The 22,782-nt window shown below is 31.8% G+C and overlaps 1 protein-coding gene across 8 annotated transcripts in view; it reads left to right on the top strand.

The window, feature by feature from the left end:
• The window catches only part of LOC126854195 (patronin), a 71,868-nt gene that overhangs the window by 39,342 nt on the left and 9,744 nt on the right, over positions 1 to 22,782 (top strand). For 6 of the 8 annotated variants that reach the window (XM_050600653.1, XM_050600651.1, XM_050600649.1 and 3 more), the window contains 14 exons: positions 8,216 to 8,311; positions 11,988 to 12,203; positions 13,003 to 13,457; positions 13,594 to 13,709; positions 14,500 to 14,610; positions 16,042 to 16,123; positions 16,393 to 16,609; positions 16,715 to 17,258; positions 17,557 to 17,723; positions 19,293 to 19,472; positions 20,875 to 21,008; positions 21,160 to 21,313; positions 21,390 to 21,588; positions 21,905 to 22,134. In XM_050600653.1, coding sequence (XP_050456610.1) covers positions 8,216 to 8,311; positions 11,988 to 12,203; positions 13,003 to 13,457; positions 13,594 to 13,709; positions 14,500 to 14,610; positions 16,042 to 16,123; positions 16,393 to 16,609; positions 16,715 to 17,258; positions 17,557 to 17,723; positions 19,293 to 19,472; positions 20,875 to 21,008; positions 21,160 to 21,313; positions 21,390 to 21,588; positions 21,905 to 22,134 — 2,901 coding nt within the window. The remainder of the gene's footprint in view (positions 1 to 8,215; positions 8,312 to 11,987; positions 12,204 to 13,002; positions 13,458 to 13,593; positions 13,710 to 14,499; positions 14,611 to 16,041; positions 16,124 to 16,392; positions 16,610 to 16,714; positions 17,259 to 17,556; positions 17,724 to 19,292; positions 19,473 to 20,874; positions 21,009 to 21,159; positions 21,314 to 21,389; positions 21,589 to 21,904; positions 22,135 to 22,782) is intronic. The other 2 variants (XM_050600648.1, XM_050600650.1) reach the window with 2 other exon arrangements.

Here is a 22,782-nt window from a genome sequence, read left to right as displayed (position 1 = left end):
ATAAATAAAAAGAAAATTAAAAGTATACTGTTTGAAAAATCGAATAAATAAATCCAGATTATAAAAAGAATTAAAGTATCATAAAATAATATGGATTTTAATATCTTCGTAAAAAAATAATTGTAATTGATATTTTCCCAGTTTATGATAAAAAATTTTTTGATCGTGAATAGTCCCTGAAATCAATTGCACGAAAACAAAGGAAAACACGAATTATTTGCAGAGAGAGAGAGAGAGAGAGAGAGAGAGAGAGAGAATATTTTTCTATAATTTTTAGTAAATAACTTATTTCTTAGAGTTTTCTTAATATATGTGAAAATTTTTATTTTGTTGACAATGTTTTTTCTTTGTCAAATTGTCAATAAATACTACAATACGCAATTTTCCATAAGAATCAATAACTTTAAACTTAAATAATTTTCAAATTGTTAAGAGAATTGTGCTCATGTTTTGCACAGATACTCAGAAAAAATAGTGGAACAGTCTACGAAATTTTCATGCTTTTATCAATGTCTTAATATACACATCCTTAACAGACGGAGTAATTAATTTAATTAAATCAGTTTGCTCTCTGAAGGATCTCTTCTTTGCAAATACCTCGAGAAATTCAAGGTGTACCTTCGGGGAATCGTCGACAAAATCATTGAAGAAATCATATTCGCCTCGAACAGGCGGTCTCCAAACATGGAGACTGGGAGAGATCCATGGGCTCTCATGAATGACCATCTGGTTGCGTAGGTACCACCTTAGTCTACTATTGGCGAACCTACCAACCTACTCGGAATTGCAGACAGACTAAGTAAAAATAATTTTATTTTAAAAGATCAGAGGGAGCGCGTATCATTCTGTGCAAATAAAATAAAAATTTATAGATTATAAATTATAATATATATTTTTGTATTATAATTAATTTACCATTAATTTTTCCGGAATGCATCGAATTAAATTCTTTATTTCTGGATCTTCGGTAAATTAAAAAAAAAAAAAAAGAAAAAAAGAGTTCTGAAATATAATACACAAAAGAAATTTTTAATAGAAAAATTATTTCCTCAGCTAAGTATGTATAAGATAATTTGAGAGCAATTGAATAAGGTTAAATCTCGTTATATTTTTTAACGCGTTAAATTATTAGGTATCGTTTCTTAACGATTTTACGGTAATTGACGAGAAATGCCTGGTTTATGCTGTTGGTGAATAGAATGCCGTCTTAGTTGGAGGAGACGCAAGAATTTATTTCATCGCTACGGCAACTCGTTTCGCGAAATGCGAGCTTAATGAATATCGGCAACTATCAGCATTATCGCGACGCGTTTCGTTTATACGCGATTAAAATGTACATTTATTAACGTCGTGCGTTTTTATTCTCATCTCTGTAAAGTGTCACATATCCGCGAGGACTTTCTTTGTGGAGAAGGTAGGTAGGACGCGTGCTAATTAAATCAATGGCTTTGCAAATTTGTTAGTAATTTTAATCGTTAATTAATCGTCAGATTAATGTAAATTTAAACACGATAGAGTTTGAATTAATATTAATTTATGGTAATATTAATTTAATTTAATATTAATTTAACCATGATAGAGTTCGAATTCGAATTTCTTCGAAATATCGAAGAATAAATTCGTGCAAAAGGCAAATTCATTTAGGGAAAGGTAAAAATATTGTAAATAAAAGGAATTAATTAATATGTATGCTCAAAAATATGCAATTATTTAATATTAATTATTGCAGCATTAAAAATTTTATTCCGATTTTATCATATAATTTTATAAATGTGTACCTCGATAATAATCGCGGTACTGTTATTATTATATTAAATTAATAATTATAATTTTGATTTTTCATAATAATAAATAGTAAATAAATTCTATAATTAATAATAATTATTGGCCTCAGAAAAAATTCTTGATAAGTGAAAGTGTTTACTCCTTTATATGTCATCTTTTACATGACACATCTTTCGCTTTATCTATAAAACTTATCATATATCTTCAATGTCACATGTACTATAATCATAATATAATATATTAAAATATAACTTTTTTTTGTTATATCAAAATTGTGATACGATAAAGCAATTTTTTGAAACATTTTTTATTTTGCATTAAAGAAGTTACGGAAAATAATTTTACTGCATTTAAAAAAGAATATATTTTTTCTTTACAGTTGGAAAATTTGTGTTTTCTTGTTAAAAAACATGCCGATGACAATTTTTGTGTTAAATATTTAACATATTTATGGTGGTAATTTAATACATTGCTTTCTGTTGTGTTAATTGAACTTTATAATTAAATATTAAATTATTAAAACAATTGAAGAAAAGTGTAAAAATAACACAATGCAGCTATTTTTAACTTTACACAATAAATATGCTTCGCATTATTAGTGATAGGATTCATCTGTTAAAATTTACAGAAAAAAATGTTGATTCTACAATAGAAGTGACAGTGACTACGGACTGTCAATAACATTTTTCCAAATTAATTTTACGTTGATTTCACAAAATTTATTTAAAATTACTTTGATGAGATTTGCATCTATTTTGTGTTAAAATATTAACGTAGTATTACTGTCACCATATTTGACATATCGATATTATATTTAATTAACACATAAGTTTGTGCCAACTTGTTTGTAATATTTATTAAATTTGACACAAATTTCTTAACTCTGTTGCGCTGTAATAATAACATATTTTGCGCATTAATACTTTACAATCTACAAATTGTATATAATCTTCATGTCTGCAGTACTATTTATTTTCTTTAGCGTGAACGTTGGTTACGCCATTGGTTCTAATCGTGAAACGGGATGTACGTCACCGGTGTGAAGTTAGCACCGCATTTTCAAAAATCGAATGTACGTCGCGGGTAATCCGGGCTCCGTCATCGTCTTTTCACCGCGTTCTCTTCGCGGATGGGATTATATCTGCCGTGTGGCCTTATATTACCCGACCTAAACCGCGCCTATATAAGCGCACGCTCACGTGCCGTGCAAGTAGTCCGATAAATTCCACGGGATACATGCAGCCGAGAAAATACATGGAATGAAAGGCCGCTGCAGGTGCTTGCAGCGGCCAACGGCACGGTGACTGAGCGTATTCGATCTGGAATTTAATGTTCGTCGCGCCTTTAACGCTCTTTTTTATGTCAGTGATTTTGAATTCTGTCAGTTTTAGCACCTTTTGCGGATTTCCCCGAATGTTTGTTGAAGAAACATGAAATTGAGATATGATATCGAGATATTAAAAACGAGATATGATATACGTGTTGATATTAAAAAAATACAATAGCTTAAAAAAAGGGAAAGCATGCTATATTTGCATATTGATTTTATTTATTTATTGGATATCCTGACAAATTAAATTTTTTTTCCCGAAATACTTTTATTAAAAGATTGTGGTTTTTATGGATATCAGGAAACATATGCTATACATTTTACTGAGCAAATAGAACCAGATATGCTATGTGTGTTACATACACTGAAAAAAATTTTAATAAACCTAAATAAAATTTTTTTGATTAAAAACAATTATTTATTTCAATACTTGCAAAGGAATTAATGATTTTACTCAAGCAGCAAATATATTTGAATTGGTATAATATAAAATGAAAGCAAAAATATGATTTTATTTGCAAATAAAATAAGGATAATATTTCTTTATTCTTATTATACTAAAATATTATTTTTAAAAAAGATATTTTTAATTTTTGGTTACTTTAAAAACACAGGTTTTCCTTGTTTTAATAAATAATTTTTTATTATTTCAATAAATATTTTTTATATTAAAATTTTAAATAATTGATTTAAAAACTTACTCTTTTATTATATGCAAATATAATAATTTAATTACATTTATAACAAAACATTCTTGGAAACAAAATACATATTTATTTAAATAAGAAAGATTAAAAATAAAAATTAAAAAAATATTTTATTCGATTAAAGAAAATTTTATTTTATGTGTAGATTTGCGATTATATTGTATTTATTATTATTTTCTATTTTATTCAGATACTTATCGTACTATATCTATTGTATTCGTCTTCTTTACTTTTCTCGAATGTAACGAGATACGCATTTTTCTCGAGTATTCAACATCGCGTAGGCAATGCCCATGACCGGAATCCATATTTAAAGTACTTCCAGCGTACTACGGAATTTCAGATTATATTTCCCTGGCATTAATTCAAGTAGCAGATTTACAAATCTGATAAAGATTTTATGGGCAGTGTGCATACACTGCACATTTTAGTTGATTGGCCGTATTTATTTTCGAGATTGTTTAATATTATATTTCAAATACCATCATTATTAATAATATTATAATTATACAGAGTGTGAAAATTATTCGAGATATCAAAAAAATGTTTTATAGAAAATTTCATGGTAAAAATATCTCTATTTAATCGCATTAATAAATTTTGAAAGAAATAATTTTTAATAATTTTAAATATTTTTGTCCTTGTTAGTTTTTGATTTTCTAGTGTCAAAACAACTCGTTTACAAACACGACTTTATAAAATTGTTGGCTTGTTTTGGTCTTTCATAAGCCTGAAATTTATCAATCTAATTCTGGGACACCTTGTATAATTGAATTCCGCAAACCAATGCTGAAAACTATCTCATTCCAGGATTCGAAACAGGAAAAAAATGTTATTTGCATTACGGATATGTGAAATATTTATTTTAGTTAACAATTTAAAATATTGTCTAGTTAATTGTTGATATAAAACATGTCTCTGTATAAATTGTAGAAAATTAATTCTTTCTATAAAATACTATCTAGGTGGTCTGCAAACTTTGCGTTAACATTAATTTGCGTGCCACGTTCAAGCAATTAATCCTGAAAAAGGAAGGCGGCTAGAGCGGCAAAATGATTTAAGAGTAATCCTAGTCGCTAAAGAGGGGATACATATGACTGAAATACTTAGCTAACAAAGCTTAAATTTCCTGCTTCCTGATTATTAGACTGTGGATTATCTCTACACGACGATTATTGTCTTTTCAACGTTATCGAGTCTCTGTTTCTATAATTCTTACTTATTTAAAAAATAGAGTTCTCTGCTTGGAATTCTTTTATTTATATCTCTCTTAGGCTTATTTTGTGATGTGTATTATTTTAGAATTTTTTTAAAAGCATTCATTACATTCTGACATATTAAAAATAATTACTATAGTAATTATTTTTAATATTAAATAATTTTTAATATTAAATTTAATACTAATTAAATAATTTTTAATACTAAATAATTTTTAAACTAATAATTTTAATATAAACTGATAATTTTCAACTAAATAATTTTTAATATTAATAATTTTATTTACATTGGGAATAAAATCTCGCGATTGAAAAATAATAAACTCATTTTTGCGGAAACAATTAACCGCACAATAAATAATAAAAATTTAACATTAGTTTAAATGTCACACAAGTCGCTATACAACACATTACTTTGCGAAATGTTTATTTACATACATCAATGAAAGCCGAAATTATCATTATGGAAAGAGATCTCAAGAACGGGTGTTGACGACGACGGATCATCACGAGTTAATAAAGCTCGATGACGCGACTGACGGTCGTGGATCATCGAGCTGAGACCGTCCCCTCGCTCGATTGATCGAATCAATCGAATCTGAATCGTCTTCTGTGCTTGTAGCGCAGCATTCCGTGTCGCATCATCATAGCCAGAGTTGTTAACGTGATGACACGGCTTCTTTTTATAGACGAACATAAATCTATGTACGTGCACATGCGTGCGTGCGTGTGTCGCTTCGGTGAGTCGATCCCTGTCGGACACGTGTGCCAGTTTACATATGCGAAACGTATACAGTGTAGCCCGAAGAGCACTTCAGCATTGGAATTTTTTCACGTTCAATTTTTTTATGAACTGCAATAGAGACATCAATAGCTTTTCAGTTACGAGGAATTCGTAAATAAATTTTTTTCGCAAATTAATACTCGAAAATACATGGATATTCAACGATTTTAATTTCTGCTTTAGAAAAATTTTTCAGCAAATTGGAATAAGAAAATTAGAAATTTATAAAGAATTTTAATTTGTTATAAAATTGAAAAAAATGGGAAAAATATGTGGCATCAACATTTCTGTCAAATAGATTGAAGGATCCATAAGTGACAGAAGTAGCGGTAACTTTTGGGCATCCTGTATATTTGCATTACAAGCACATTCTCAACCAGGTTGCACACATGTATTATTGCCATCGAAAAAATATAACGCAAATAAACACGACAGGAAATGTCAAAGCATTACGATTTTGCCGGATCATAGGTCACGTTCGTTTCCCAGTTGATTTTGCTCTTTTTTTTTTTTGCAACTTTTGCTGATGATGCTTAATGGAAACCGGAGGCACGTTAATAACGTAATTATGATTTGTATTTCAATGGATCGAGTGATCATAGACGAATGGAGAATGGAATAATCTATTCGCAACGTTGATCCACAAGAAAATTGATTATGCAAATCGTTCTTGCAGTCGACGATCGACTCAAGTACTCGACAAGATTGTGTAATGAAAAATGAAAGATGCCATATTTAAGTAACATTTTACACACTAATTCTATTCGGAAAAATTATTAATGACAGGAAATTTTAATGATAAAGGTCGGTGTCGCGTGCATTTTTTTATTAGCGGTAAAGTAATAAAAACGAAGCTTATTCTATTATTTTTGCGCAACGTGCAGCCATTTATTTGAAATTTATTACGTTTTTTGAAAAGTACATTTTTTGCGTAAAATTTTTATCTATGACGAGTTAGAGATTGCATTTATATATAATAAATTATATAAATATTTATTATAATAATATAAATATTTATAAATATTTATATAAATAATATAATATTTATAAATATTTATAAAGATTATAAAAATTAGAAATATAAAAACTATTTATTATATAAATATTTAAGAAATATAAATATATTTATTATATAAATATTTTTTATATTTCTTAAATATCTTATATCTTATCTCTTCTTGATATTTTTTTCATCTATAAAACGACACATCCCAGAATTTTTTTTCATTTAAAATTATACTTTATTAAGCACTGAAATTAATTTTAAATACATTTACGTATTTTAATATGAAAAAAAAACGTACTATCATATACAAAGTGTCCTTTTTAGGAATTAGACTGACAAACTCAGTCTTCAGGCTTCAGATCAATTTTGTCAGTACATCCGTGTTCGCGAATGACTTGGCAAAATTGATTTATTTTGATATCCTTATAATCCTTATAATAATATCATCTGAAATTTGTCAGCTTAATTCTGGGACACCCTGTATAAGTTAATTGAAAGATGAACAAAATCGTTTTACGTGAAAAAAGAAACCGTTTTGCGATAAAACTCAAATATAAAATTCTCGTCGATGTTATCAATCTGGCCGCGGTGAATCATTTAACCGTTTTTATTCATCGTTTTTTTTTTACAGGAGCGTCGGAAACTTCCTCGTTCCACTTTAATCTTCATAGCACACCGCGGGGTGTGATCTCATACGACGACCACTCCCATCTCTTCCTATACAGCCTTCCAGATTCCCTCGGTGCTCTCTTTTTCGTACTCGTTCGGAGCTACTCGACAAATTGATTAGGCGTGCAATTTTTCGCGTACCGCCTTGAAAGATCTTCGACGAGAATCTTAGAAACTCGTATGGGAACGAAAGTCACGATCCGTAACACGAGCGTAACGATTTTGCCCTATATTTGCGACATTCGGAATTTTACGTAGAATATATTTTCACGGAAAGTTACACGACAAGATTGCAATCGCCGATTAGATAATATATACGACGAGAAATTTAAGCGAGTAATATTTTTTATATAAGCACTTTTTATTTAATATTTGATAAATTATTTATGTAATATTTTATATTATATGTATAATATTAATATAACAAAATTTATAAATATATATATATATATATATATATATATATATATATATTTTTTTAATTTAACTATAAAATTAATATTATATCATTAATGAAATTAGTTTTAGTCTTTTCGCGGAAATCACGTATATATTGCATATAAATATTAAAAAATAAATATATAATATATTAAATTTTATGTTCTGAGAAACATGAGTTAATCAATTTAGCTTGTTAGAACAAAATCAACGTTTTAATAATTTTTTCTAAATTTTATTAAATGTTTTAATAATGTTTTCTTTCCTTTTGTGTTTCAGGCCAAACAACGTGCCTCCGTAAAATGGCTTCTGTCAAAGGCATACAACAATCGAGTACCCGAGAAGCTCCGCGAGCCCTATTATCGTGATCATGAGGTAAGTTATTAAAATTGACACAACGATCCTTTTTTAATGATTTTAAATTGTTTAATATTTTCAAAAATTTCATAAAAATATATCTTAGTAATGACAAAATTTTGCTATATAAAATTCTGTTACATCTATCGCCAATTAAAAATAATTTTTGAATTAATAAATAAATAAATTAATTAATTGAATCAATTATATAAACATTTTATAGTTTTTATTTACAATTTTTTTATAATTTTTTCAAAACCTTTTTAAATATTTTTTTTTATTCTGTAATATAATATTGTCTGCGAAAAGGTGGATGTTTTTCAAAGAATATTTATTACAATTTTTTATATGTCTACACTGACTTTCTTGACATTATTACGCTCATATGACGTTTTTCTTTTGACGTTCCTTTTTAAGATGATGAATTTTGAGATGGATGAATTTTTCTTCGTGAAAATCGGCTTTTCAGACTTCGTAGACTTTCTTGAAAATCTCTCTTTTGTGGCACACTTTATTACTCCAAAGGAAATGGGTTTGTCGTAAAAGACGACGCTGCAAAATTACCGAAATATCTATGCAACCAGAGATGTCAATAATGTTTTTTTTTGCGAATACAATATTGAACCTTAAAAAGGAACGAGTGCCGCGTTACAGATTATGTTATTTATAGACTTTACGCTACTTCGAAAGCTGATGAGAAAATGACGAGACTTTGACAAAGTCTGCCAAAGAAACTTTACGGGAATTAAACTTCGTATTTTTCTCGGCAAGGAAAATCTTTGTTAGCAAAATCTTTTTATAAAAAACATGCAGAGGCAATTTATTTGAAAGAGTTTTATCTAACAATATTCTTTATATGTTTCAACCGTATAAATAATTTATTACAAATTTATAAGCTTTTTCTTTAATTATACGTTGCTCATAAATGATAAAATTACCTAACACATTTTTTACTATATACAATATCTAGATAGCTTAGGTAAATATTTGACGTAAACAAAATTATTCTCGCATTTTTTAGGTCATCGTTATTTTGTCATCGTCCCATCGATCCAATTAAAATAATCTCATATTACCCTCCGATATGATTTGCCCTTCCGAGTTAGTGGATCGCGAAATTCGCTTATCGAACGTTTGTTTTATTTTCTCTTACACCGAAAAAAAATATACTAAACCCAAATAAATTTTTTTGATTAAAACAATTATTTATTTATATACTTGCAAAGAAATTAGTTATTTTAATCAAGCAGCAAATATATCTGATTTAGCAAAATATGCTTTTATTTTGAAATAAAAAAATGAAATTGTTCTTTTATTTTTATTATAATTAAAATGCTTCTTTTAAAAGAACATTTTTTAATTTTTGGCGACTTGTTTCAAAAACACAGTTTTTTTATTTTAATGAATAATTTTTTATTTTCAAATAAATATTTTTTTTATATTAAAATTTTAAATAATTGATTTTAAAAATTGTAATTTAATTGCATGCAAATAATAATTTATTTATTATTTAATTTGATTTATTATAACAAAATATTCTTGGAAATAAAGTTTATATTTATTTAAGTGAAAAAAAACAATAATAAGAAAATTTTTTATTTGATTAAAAAAAAAATTTATTTTTGCTTTTATTACAATTTTAGATTAGAATCTTTGAAAATATGGACATGAAATGAAACAGCTGGAACATCTTTCTGGAATAAGTATCGGGACGTTTTATAAAAAATACTTTCTTTTTCCGCAAAACACACATATGAGAATTACATCATAATACTTTCTACTGATAGTATATTCTTTTGATAGATGCGAAAGTTGGATTATGCTCCGGGAATTCTTTGTTTTTCATTAATTTGTGCCATTATTATATAAAAGTTATATTTTTATTATATTTTATTTCACTACTCTTATACTCTCTCGTGTATTCTGACAAAAGCACTTTTGCCACGTGAGAAAACTTATGATATTCTTATATCATGACGATTTAATATCTAAGGAAAAGTTCTCTTTCTTGAGAAATCAAAACTATAAAAATATTTTTAATTCGAAAATGTGGAGTCTGTAACGGCTCTATGATAAACCCATTATTTTTTTATATAATTGAAAATATATTTCTTTCTGCGCAAGTATAAACGTTTTTAAAATGATAAAGCTTGAATCCTCTAATAAAAAACAAAGCTACTTATTTCTACGCAAATTTACAATGAAATTAGAAAGTTGTATGGGTCATTTATTCTCGAGATTTTATTTTGCGTGCATTTTACTTTAAAGATAATTAACGATAATTTTGATATCACTGAGTATTTTTTTCTCTGCATTGTTTCTCTGTTTCAATACAAATTCACACGGGATTGTATTTATTAGATCATTTAATTATTATAAAATATTTAACTTTAGTATTGTTTCATTAAAATTTTTTTTTTTTAATTTAATTAAATTTCAAAGAAAAAATTAATTATAGAATCTTATTGGTTTTTTCTTTTTCTTGTTTCTTTGTATTAAATAAAAAATAATATGTGTATTAAATAAAAAATAATATGTGTATTATTTCTTACGAAGCACATCTTAAGTACTTATTTTATTAGTTGCGAATTTAACGATATGCTAATAAAGTTTATCCTATTCTCGTCGAGAAGCCTTACAGGAAGTGTTACACATAACATGCACGGTAGAGCAGTTTATAAATGGTTTCCGTGGTGATTCGAGCTGTTCGACTTTGTCGGACATCTCGTCTCTATACCGGACATTAGTTGAGTTAAAATTCTTGCGTCCTTCGACGCGATTAATCGTAACATCGTCGTGAAAAAAAAACGAGCGAAACGTCATTGTTGGGGGCAAGGTCGTTCATTCTTTCGCAGTCTCCGAACTCGATCATCTATGGTACTTTTACCGTTAAGTTTTTAGAGAGAAACATTTTTATATATTTTTCCTAATTAATTGTTTGAAGTATTAATTGTTAAAAGGAAGAAAATTATTAGAGCGTAAAAATAACTTTGTAAAAAAACTGGTGGAATAAAAATTCCTTCCATTGCTTATAAAAATACTGAAATATTTCACGTCAAACAATTCGAGATAAATGGTATTAAAAATCCTCAACATATATATATATATATATATATATATATATATATATATATATATTGAGGTTCAGTTAGAGATGTAAATAGAAAAAAAACCAAAATGTTTGTTTTTTTTTTCTCAAAAAAATAAAAGCTCTCTTTTTTTCAGTTTTCTTTTTTAGATATTTAATATCTTTATTTTGATTATTGCAAATTGATTTTTCATTATTTTTAACTTTTTAGATAGATTTCAATTAATTATTATTATTTTAATTGTAGCTTGCATTCCAATTGGCTATATAATAATATTGTAATTACTATTTTTAATTATGTAAAAAAAATTGGAAAAAAAATAAATTAAAAATGTAAAGAAAAATATTATATTTTTAAAAATTAACAAAAAAAAAAATCAAAATTTATCTTTATTTTTTTTTTAATGAAAAAGGAATCATTTCTTTGCGACTGCCTTTTTATTTTTGAAAAAAAACGGTTTTTTTACATTTTAATTAGGTTTCAGTAGAATTTATCTTAATTAATCACGTAATTGTTCAAGCGCAAAAATATAATGATTCAATTGTATGCGATATGATCGTTCGTTGCCTTTTGTTTTAGAGAGGAATTTTTTTTATCGTTTACAGGAGCAGGAACATCTGAAACCACAGATCGTTCACGCGCTTTCCAATGCGGAGCTCTACTGTCTCGCGCTGGCCAACATATATTCGGATCCCAACTATCACAATCAGAATCACTACGGGATCCTGCAGGCCCTGGCCAGGAAAGGCGTCTACGTCGCGGAACAGAACAATACTCAGCTCACCGAAACGATTCTCATTCAAAATTCACCACTCAAGATGGTAAGCTCTCGCTTGCCAGGCAACGTAATATTTCTGTTTTCTGAATATTGTGTCTTCAAATATACCGAGAATATGACATTATTGTCAATGATTCAGGATGTCTACTTTCTGGGAAAACCTGGAATTTTCAAGAATTTTGTTTTTATTTTGAAAAATCAAAGGATTTTATGGAATATTCAAATTCAGGGAATTTTTTCAAAAATTTTGATTATTTTGTTTTTATACTGCAAGCATCGGCAATCTGATTGGCCAATCATTGTGAATTATATGTGTTTCAAATATATCATAAATATATATCTTTGATTATATGTTCATTGTCATAGCAAAAAATACTAAGTACACATTTCTTATTATAATTCTTACAATTAATGAGAAAATTAGAAAATGAAAATATTATGCAAATGATTATCTTACAAAAATCATTCATTTTTTTAGTATATTTTTAAATTTAGTATTTAAAATTATCCATTTTATGGATTTATCGGATTCATTTTATGGATTTATTTATGGTTTATTTATTTTCTTTTTTTTTGTATGAATGAAAAGCATTAGAAAATGCATACAAAAAAATTTATTTAAAAAAATTCTCTAATTCTGCCTGGAATTTAAAAAAAAAACAAATTACCTGAAAAATCAGGATATTCTCAAGGAATTTTTTACAAGCTTTGGATAGACAATAAATCCTGCAAATTTTGTAATGATATCTTTGGAAGCCATAAAAATGCTATTTTTTATAACAGCCTTCCCCAAGCTTTGAATTATTTTAATCAACTAAAATCTTGTCTCTGTTTAATTGTAGTCTGCACATATGGCTGTGATAGAAGGCCTAATGGTCTTATACGCGAAGGAGGTGGTAACGGGCGACCGAGTTGTCTCGGCGATACGACGGTTTGACCCCCAGGCCGAGGTGGACGTGCCCTCGGATCATGAGAAGGGTCTCTTGCTCTGGATCAATCACGCGTCGCACGCGCTAATCGCTAAGATTCAGAGCGAAGATGGTGCCGGCGACAAGACACGGTTGCCCGAGCTACCAGCCGCTAAGGACTTCCAATCTCTGTGCGACGGCGTCGGCTTGGCAGCCGTCGTCGCGTTCTACTGTCCAGGCGAGCTCAACTGGATGGACATCAGGGTGTCGAAAAGACCTTCGGTGGCGGATGCCCTGCACAATCTTTCCCTGGTACAGGCGTTCTGCGTTAAATGCCTGCCCTATTCGATTTTCCACATGCAACCCGAGGACGTTACGTACATGAGAGGGTGCGTTGACTTAATTAAAGTTGAAAGTTTTGCTGTTGCGTTGTTTGAGAATATGTCTTAAAAATTCTCTGTATCCTTACTTTGTAAAAAAAAGTGAAATAATTCCTTTTTCTTTTATTATAATTTTAATATTCAGGTCAATGAAGCAAAACTTGGTGGTTTTTCTGGCGGACATATATAATGTTTTGGAGATTCATCCGGCAAAATGTGTTCGTTATCCCGGAGAAGAGCGCGCGATGCAATACTTAGATGGTACGTAGACATTTTTCCACTGAGAATGAGACTATCGATTAAAAGTAGATCTGCGCGACGAGATGTCGGGTGGCGTTATATTTCGATGAGAAAGAGAGAAAGAGGGAAAGAAAGAGGATTCGTGAAAATTGGTGGTGGATAAATGTGATTGGTGAAGGCTGCCTTATATTACACACTGTATTGGACTTATATATATATATATATATATATATATATATATATATATATATATATATATATAACCGTTCTATTATTTATTTTATTATATTCCATGAAAAATTCCACTACTATTCCAGGCAATGAGGACACTGAGGACCATCTTTATTTCCTTAATTGTATTAGTTAATTTAAATTGATTAAATTAATTATAAACACACCGTAACACAATTAATTGAATAACTTACAACAACAGTTGCCTGTAATCGTAATGGTATCACGCTTCTTATCAGTGTCAATACACACATACTCGATATCCCAGCCTCTCGATCCTCTCGAGCTCCTCATCCCCGAGAGCAGCGATTAATTACGTTATTTCCATTTGATACGAATTGGCCTTTCTGCGAATCGAATGAAATCGCTATTGCTAAGAGATATACGATACTACCAGCCAAAAACTACGATCTTACCACCTCCACACGCAGCACTTAATCTATTACAACTGTAATATTTCCATATATTTCTATGGCGTAACCTCTTCTTGATGCTTGACACGACAACGCTATCCTCCGCCTTCTTCTTTCGTCAACTTCCGGTTGAACCACATGATACGACGCGGCGACGGCGGGTGCAGCCTGCCCGCGCAATAGTCATGGCGTAGCTCATAAGAGAAGTCTGCCACAGTCTATAGCTCCGATACCCGATCTGAGAAGCAACCTCTCCATATCCGCGCCAGGGTTCACAGGTATCCATACGTTACCACACAACCAATCAATCTCATGAACTCTCTACTAGGTGGTCTACTCTCCCTTGCGAGTCGCGTCTCTCGCAAACTGACATTTTCAGTGTTTTTTGAAGGGATCAGGGAGATTACCCGGTCGCCTTATCGCGTTATCCTCTTGTGTCTGTAGATGCGCTAGGTCACCCACATTCAGATTCGACGCATACTCGTCGCAATTATAATCGAATAAAATGCAATATCACAGCTTCTCATTCGCGCTTACAGCTTAATTAAATTCTGAGTCCAGTATTTTTAGCATAAGCGTATTTTATCAATTGTTCCATATTCTGGATCTAAATGTACCAATACCATTTTATTAGGTAGATATAAATATGTATATAATGGTGAGAAATACATTTGTCATATTGCCATGTCACATTTGTCATATTGTTTTGTAAGAAAATGATTGTTGAAATTAAGATATCAAGCTATAATAAGGTAGCTAAAGTGTTTTAATGTTACAAATTTCTTTCTGGAACAAGAGAGAAAATTGACCTGTTTTGAATTATAAAAAAAACAAAAATATCTATCCTGCTGGACTAATCTCTTAAGAAAGTTTTTGAACTGTGTGGGGGAGTACTGTTTGTTACTAATCACGTAATTGCTTGCATTTCATCCGATTATTATCGTGGGAGCACAGAATCACATGTATATCCGAGAAGAGACCTGCATGCGAGTGTCGCATAGATCTGTGACACCCGGTCACTGGCTGCTTGTCGCTTGCATATTGGACATTGGCTTCCTCGCATCACGTTTCTTTTTTTGCATGAGATTTTAGTCGTGCGCTGCAACTGTCACGAAAGAAAGATGAGAACTTCGTCGTCGTTCATTAAGCTCCACTCCATGTTTAGTTGGTACGATTACGTTGCGACGTGTACTCATTCGTATCGTTTATGGTGTCGTTTCGTTTTATGGTTTTATCGTACATTGAGCTTTATTCGTTTCATGTTTTCATTTTTTTTTTTAAATTTTTGTACGACGTCGGGTACGAGAATTAGAGATGCTAGACATTTTGTAGCGTGATGTGTATCATACGATATATTTTTTCTGATAATATATCACATAGGCTTTTAATACTTCAATTTTTGAAACATATGCGCGAGTTGAAATTCCTGTGTATTACTGATTTATTAATTTTTGTTATTGAATATTACAATTTTCACATTCCATATACTTTACTGACGGAATCATATGAATGGGAATTTCACACCGTGCTCTTAAATGATTTGTTGTAAGCTTTATTTAATGTAACAAAAAGTGTAAATTTATTATCTGTTAAATATCTTACCGTTTCTTCTTAAATATAGTTTGAGTGACAAATGAACTTTCTCATCTAATTAGATATAAATATATATATTTATATGTAATCGATTCATTGTTAAATGATTTTTCCAGTTGCAAAATCGGCTTCCAACACTATTGTAAAAAAGTCACAATCTTTGCAACAAACTGCCGAGAGTCATCCGTACGACGATAGGTATGTGTTTTATATTTAGATCCACAAACTGTGCAATTATTCTTGTCAATAAAATTTGCAAATTAATCCAAATAAATAAAATAAAATAGTATAAAAATAAATTTCTATAAAGAAAGAATTTTTAACATGCATTAATATTTGTAGATCTTAATTCAATTTAAATATGTAATTCAAAGCAATGTTTAATAAAATCTCTCTCTCCTCTCATATCTTTTATGTAATGTATTATTACAAAATTCTCGTTTTATCCCTCGCTTTATTTCTCGCAGACGCGCAGGTAGCGAGGAGAGCTTCGTGGTGCATCGTGGCAAGGGCATTCCCACATTGAGCTCCGTGGCGGACGATAAGTCCGCCAGAACTGAAGCCGCGGGTCGGCCGAGCAACTGGGAAGATCAACGGCGGAGCTCTTACGCCGGACGTCGATCCAGACGGAACAGCATCACGGATGATTCTCAGCTGACCATCGAAAACTTTGGCGGATCTCAGGTACGTAAGCGTGGAGGAGCGACTTATCTATCATCGTATCGAGAAGAAAGAAGCGCGTGAGAAGATTGTCTCAAGGGTATGATCATTGTGATTTCTTTTATCCAGGATAATTTACACAATTTTGGTAGAAATCCGGATAAAGAGGTAGGCGTGCACATCGGCAAGCGCAGCACGACCGAACCGACGTTGCCCGCACGATCCAGCGTCCAGGATGTGTACGGCAGCGGCGTGCAGCATATAATCGCGGACAACGGTTACAACGGCAGTAACGGCGGCGAGGAGCCTCCACCGCGGCTGCTGCGACGACAGGCGTCCAACAGCAGTCTGGATAACGTCGCTCTTCGGCAAATCTTACATTCCGGCGCAGAGAATGACGGCAGTGTCGCTGATAGCGGCGATGGTGGTGGCGGCGATGCCGTCCCGAAATTTGCCAGTTTCGCGAATCTGAACAGACAGAGCTCTGAAAAGGGGATCAACTTTACGTATATGGAACAGGAGCGGCAGGATGACGTAAAGCAATCGAGCAAGAGGCACGGTCAGAGTAACGGCAACGGGGAGAAGAAAACGACTTTTGCCACTCTGCCGAACACGACCACGTGGCAACAACAAAGCAACCAGCAGTCGCAACAGATGGAACAACATTCTATTGGTAAATTTCAAACACATATCTATAAAGCAGAAATTTTATTTAGACGCATGAATAGATTTTTGAGAATGGATTTTTTTAGAAATTAAATATAAATATTAAATTAAATAATTAAAATAATTAATTAAAATATATATTAAATTTCTCAAACTGCTTATGGTACAGCGCATAGTTCATCTATGTTATAAATAATATTTAAAACTAAATAAAAACTTTGTAATATTTGAAGATAAATTGTTATTGATTGTATTCATATCACATCTGTTATCTTTTTGATATCACTGAAAGTATTCCGTTATAGATGAGAACGGCGGCAATACCATAATGGCCTCGCAGTTGAATAACATACGGCTGAAACTTGAAGAGAAGCGACGACATATAGAGAACGAGAAGCGAAGGATGGAAGTTGTTATGTCGAAGCAACGACAAAAAGTGGGCAAGGCAGCGTTCTTACAAGCGGTGACAAAGGTAAAACATGCGATTACTCTAGGCGTAATTTAGAAAGATTGTATAATACACATTCAACTACTTTAACATCATTATCGTTATCAATTCTATTATATCAGTTCTACATATATCATTGCTATAGATAGTGGTTTTTTTTTCTTTTTTTTATTTTCTTTTTTTTATGAAAAGAAAGATGCAAGAGCTGATAATGAATGAAATTAAAAACAAATTGAGGTACGAATTATGGAATGCTGAGTAGTGTTTGATGGAAACACCAGATCTGCTATGCTGCGAGAGACAGCTACTTTTCGAATCTAGGCACGGGTGTTTAGTATAAAGCAGTGTGAAAACAGAAAGTGTAGAAAGTATACAGTTCTTTTTTTTCCGCCTTTTTGTTTTCCGTGTCATATATTTTCAATTGTGCGAAATTGCAAGCCCGCTTGTATGGTATTGCTTGTACAAATGTATAAAAGTATCAATTGAAATTGTAATGTCATTTCTGAAATATAGATGTAAAATAATATATTGCTCAATCTCACACAGATAATGATCGCGAATTTTATTCGTAACTTATCTGCTTATCTGATTTTATTTAGGTAGACTCATCTAGATTGATTATCGTCGTATAATCGCTTATGTTGTACATAGTAGGACATAATCTCTCTTTTGTTTGCTCCATAAATAATCTCGGTTGTTGGCCATATTGTCCTAACACAATTCTCTTTCTGATATTTCAGCTGTACTTGATGGTAAGCGCATGCTAATGCACTAAATCTCTGTATTATAACAGGATTGAACATTTCTATTTATATCACATTTCTGTTTAAACAATCAATTTGTCAAATTTAATGTTTTTCTAGCACTTGACAGATTTTTTTTTTCTTTTTTCTCGTAATTATTATATCAATATCTTAAAAAAAACTATCAATGTTGTTCAATATTTTATTTGCAAGATGTACATATACATATTTTCTTCTTTTTTTATTGCTCATATTTATTTATCTTTTCATTATTAATTTTATTTTTTATTTCTTGTCTCAATGTTTCTTTTAGTTCCAAAGTCTTGAATGCATTGTATGTTAAACAATATTAAAGAAAAGTAGATAGGTTCATCTTGTTTAAAGCACTGCATGCTGTTATATATATAAATTTCTTACAAAAATTTTTCCGTATAAAATACGAAAGAAGATTGCAAATCGAAAAATTCTGAATATAATATACTTAATTAATCAAAATATTAACCAAAATGTATAATTATAACGTTACCTCTTCATAGTATTAGTTGGAAACGCGAAATACATGTTTAATTTTAATTTTATTTCCATAATAAATTCCTTTACATTTACATTTTCGAATTAGAGATAACGTAAATATTGCGTGCTGTTGTAGTCTAAATCAATTATTGTTCAGCGATATTATTTGCGTGCCATTTTTTGGATGAGCTTTGGCACTCTCGATGCGCTTGAGCGTAATCTGAACTTTGGCCATGGGGGGAGAGACGCGCTCGACACCATGGTGTTTTTGGTGGCGGTGATTTGGTGGCGGACTCTGAGTACTCTTAACAAGGCACGCTGGTTGGGCTGGTTGCAGGGTAAGGTTAAATCTCCCTCTTCGTCAACGTCCGGGGGGGACAGTCCGGCCGAGACAGTCGGTCCCCCCACTCCTGTAACCTCCGGATCTTCCGGGGCGACTCCGACGAGCGTTTCCGAGGCGTTCTCTGTACCCCAACAACCCCCTCAAGAAAAACCACAGAGACCCTTCTCGCTCAAGGTACGATATTATCGGCAAGCGCAAGTAGTTTCATGTAGACGAGAAGATGTTAATTACTTTTAATATTTCCAATAGACGATTATTATGCGGCGCTTATGCGAATGGCTTTCAAACGTCAATTAATTTTTTTTCCTTTTTTTTTTTTTTTTCATTTTTAATGCGCAGATGTAGTGAAGAACATTAAAGATGTTTGTCAAACTGATCATTTCCTATTGATGTTTGGATGATCCCAAAACAGGCGTGATAATGTTACAAATTGTACTTTGCCGCTTCGTGTATTTACCTTTTTGGTAGAGATGATTGTAAAATATTTATATAATGGACGATTATTATATGCTTCACTGCTGCTTTTTTTTACATTGTTGAGGAAAACGAAACCTCACCGAGATGATTCTGAATTCCGTTAATTTTTCTAATTTATTAACATAATGCATGATGAAATACTAAACACTCCCTGGAAAAGAGTAGCGATGTAATTGTTTGCATTTACATCTGTGTGGGGTGACGGTTATTCAATGACTCATATATATAGGGTGTATCGGAAATCGTGGTACAAGCGAAATGGAGATGAGGAACTATCTTAATTTCACTTTTATTGTGATTTTCAATATCATATATGATATCTCTCTTTTCTCTACAATAATAGAACATTCCTATTAACAATTTTACATTTTAATATGTATGTATGTATTTCACTAATGAGTATCTAATTAGCTTTATTTTCTTCGTATATTTAAGTTTCCATTTCTAATTACGTTGTTATTTACGGCTTCAGCAGCGAGTTATTTAAATTCAACAGGCGTAATTAAAGCGCTCTCTGAATTAAACTTACTCCGAGAAGTTCGAGAAGTGATCCTTGACGTTATTCCGAGTTACATAAGATATTGATCAAACAGACGGATAAATGTCGCGACTGTAGATCGTGTCACCAAGTTTCCAAACTGTAACTAGATCAATCCATTGTTATCTGTGTATTGTCAATTATTTCGAACGTGCGAGGAATCAAGTCGAGCTTCAGTCATGTTTTACTCGTGGTTATCTCGGGTAAATGAGATGTCACGTAAAAACACACAAGTGCAGACGACAAATGATTTAAATATATATATTTTGATTATCTATTATGTTGCAATAATTTTTAATTTGTGCAAGAGGTATATCATGAATCAGCAAGTGTGTTAGATATTTAATTTTAAAATAAGTAATTTTATATAAATTCTAAACTTTTATTTATCTTATTATGAATATTATTTGTTTATGTGAAAATTCCTAGGTTCTCTTTATTTAAAGACAAAAAAAAACAAGTATAAATTAAGCATTTTTATATCGCAGTATTACATGTACATTTGTAGCATCGTGTATAATTTATTTCTGAAACATTTCGTTTCTCTGATAACGAATGTAGGAAATTAGTGAGGATGTGCGAGATGTGGAGCACAAATGGTTGGAACACGATGGTAACGCGCCATTCATCGAAACTAGACGCACCCCGGATATCGAGAACATGGATCCGGAACAATATCGTCAATCTATAACACAGTTAGTATCTGCTTTCTCATACTTAGGTCAAAATAAAGAAGATAGGATATGATGAATGCAATCGTTTTACGTAATCTCATGATGCTTTAGCGTTTTCTAAATCATGTATATTTAAATAGGCACGTGTAAAAATTAGTCGTTTTTGTCGCAGAATGAATACCAGCCTGAGCGAGATTCAAGCGGATATACAGCGTTTGGCGAGCCAACAGAATCAGATACAGCAGCAACACCTGATGACGCAGCATCAGAAGCAGATGCAACAACAGCTTCAACAACTGCAGAGTCTCAGTCAGCAGCATATGCAAGTGAGTGCTTTTCCTCGGAAATGCATCTTGCGTTAACGTCATCAGCCGTTTCTTAAAATCTTTGTCTCTCTCGCAGTCTTACGGAATGCCACCAATGAATCCGTTAACACCCAGACTACAGGATCCGCAACAATCGCAGTTCTATTTGCATGATCAACCGCAAGTGCAGAGGAGAATGTGGGGTCAGCCGGCACCCGCCCAAAGCCTGGCCAATGAAATGGCCGCGGTGGGCTATCAGCAGTCTATGGATTCCCGATTTAGTCCTCAACCTGCCGGTATATCATTTTTATTTCAGTACAAGGCCAAACAACTCGTGCGAATAAATTCATCATATGATAAAATAGCTTATATAAATTAATGCAGATAATTTAACGATATTTTATATAAGAATGTTGAGATAATATAAAATTTTTTCGGACTTGTGCGTATATGTTAAAATAATTTTCTTGTTATCCAAGGAATTTACTCGCAAAAAATTATTTTTACATCTAAATATAACGGCTGTATATATATATATATATATATATATGTGTGTAAAAATTTGTAGTGTATATATTTTCTAATAAATAATTTTCAAACATTTTTCTTTAGCTTATCAGCAGGATATGCGCATATACGCGGATCCCACGAGGACTTGGGCCACGCAGCACCCAACGCAGAAGGGATTCGTCCTGCACGATACTCAGGAACCAAGATACCTCAATGGTGGGGATCATAGTCTGTGTAATAATCAAATGAGCCATTCCGGCCCCACGTATCCGGCGTCTTCGCTTTTCAACCAAACACAAGCCACATCTGCTAGTCCGCAACATCGTAACGCTGTGAGTATTCCCATAAGTTTTGCAATCATCTTCTCTTCGTGTTTCCTTTCCGGGCTTACAAGTGCAATACGCAAACTCGGCATAAGAATTCTATTATATCTTTATAGCGCTATCACACTCTCTCGTCACACATACACACACACACAGAGTTCTATTTATATTTGTACCAATAGCTTCTCTGCATACAATGCACGCATACATGCATCATTTTATTACAAAAGATAAAAAAACGGGGCGAGACTGAACGTCGCACTCAGCAGCGATTACGCAGCGTGAGTGAAAAGTTATTGCCGAGCGCTCACGATGTATATGTTGATCATCGACTCGATTTGGTCACCTCAATACGAAGGCTCGGCCCGAGTAGCTGAGTGTTATACGTATACGCATGCGAATCAGTCGATGATGTAATGCACGTTTATAGACACTTGTTCTTGACACCCAACATGGCAGACACTACCCACATCGGCAGGTATATGCGGTTGCGCTGCGGCTCGGATTTACAACCTTCTCTCTCGAAGTGATTTCTACATTTAAATAACATGTATTTCTTTTGCTCGTCGTCGACCATCGCAACTTCACGCGAATGTTTTCGCGAGGTTCGTCTAGACTCGTTTATGTGTCCATCAGATATTTATGAACGAAAGGAAA

Source organism: Cataglyphis hispanica, chromosome 13, assembly GCF_021464435.1.
Source record: "Cataglyphis hispanica isolate Lineage 1 chromosome 13, ULB_Chis1_1.0, whole genome shotgun sequence".
Classification (NCBI taxonomy): Eukaryota; Metazoa; Arthropoda; class Insecta; order Hymenoptera; family Formicidae; genus Cataglyphis; species Cataglyphis hispanica.
The sequence above is the reverse complement of the archived record's forward strand: the minus strand, read 5'-3'. Positions and strand labels throughout refer to the sequence as shown.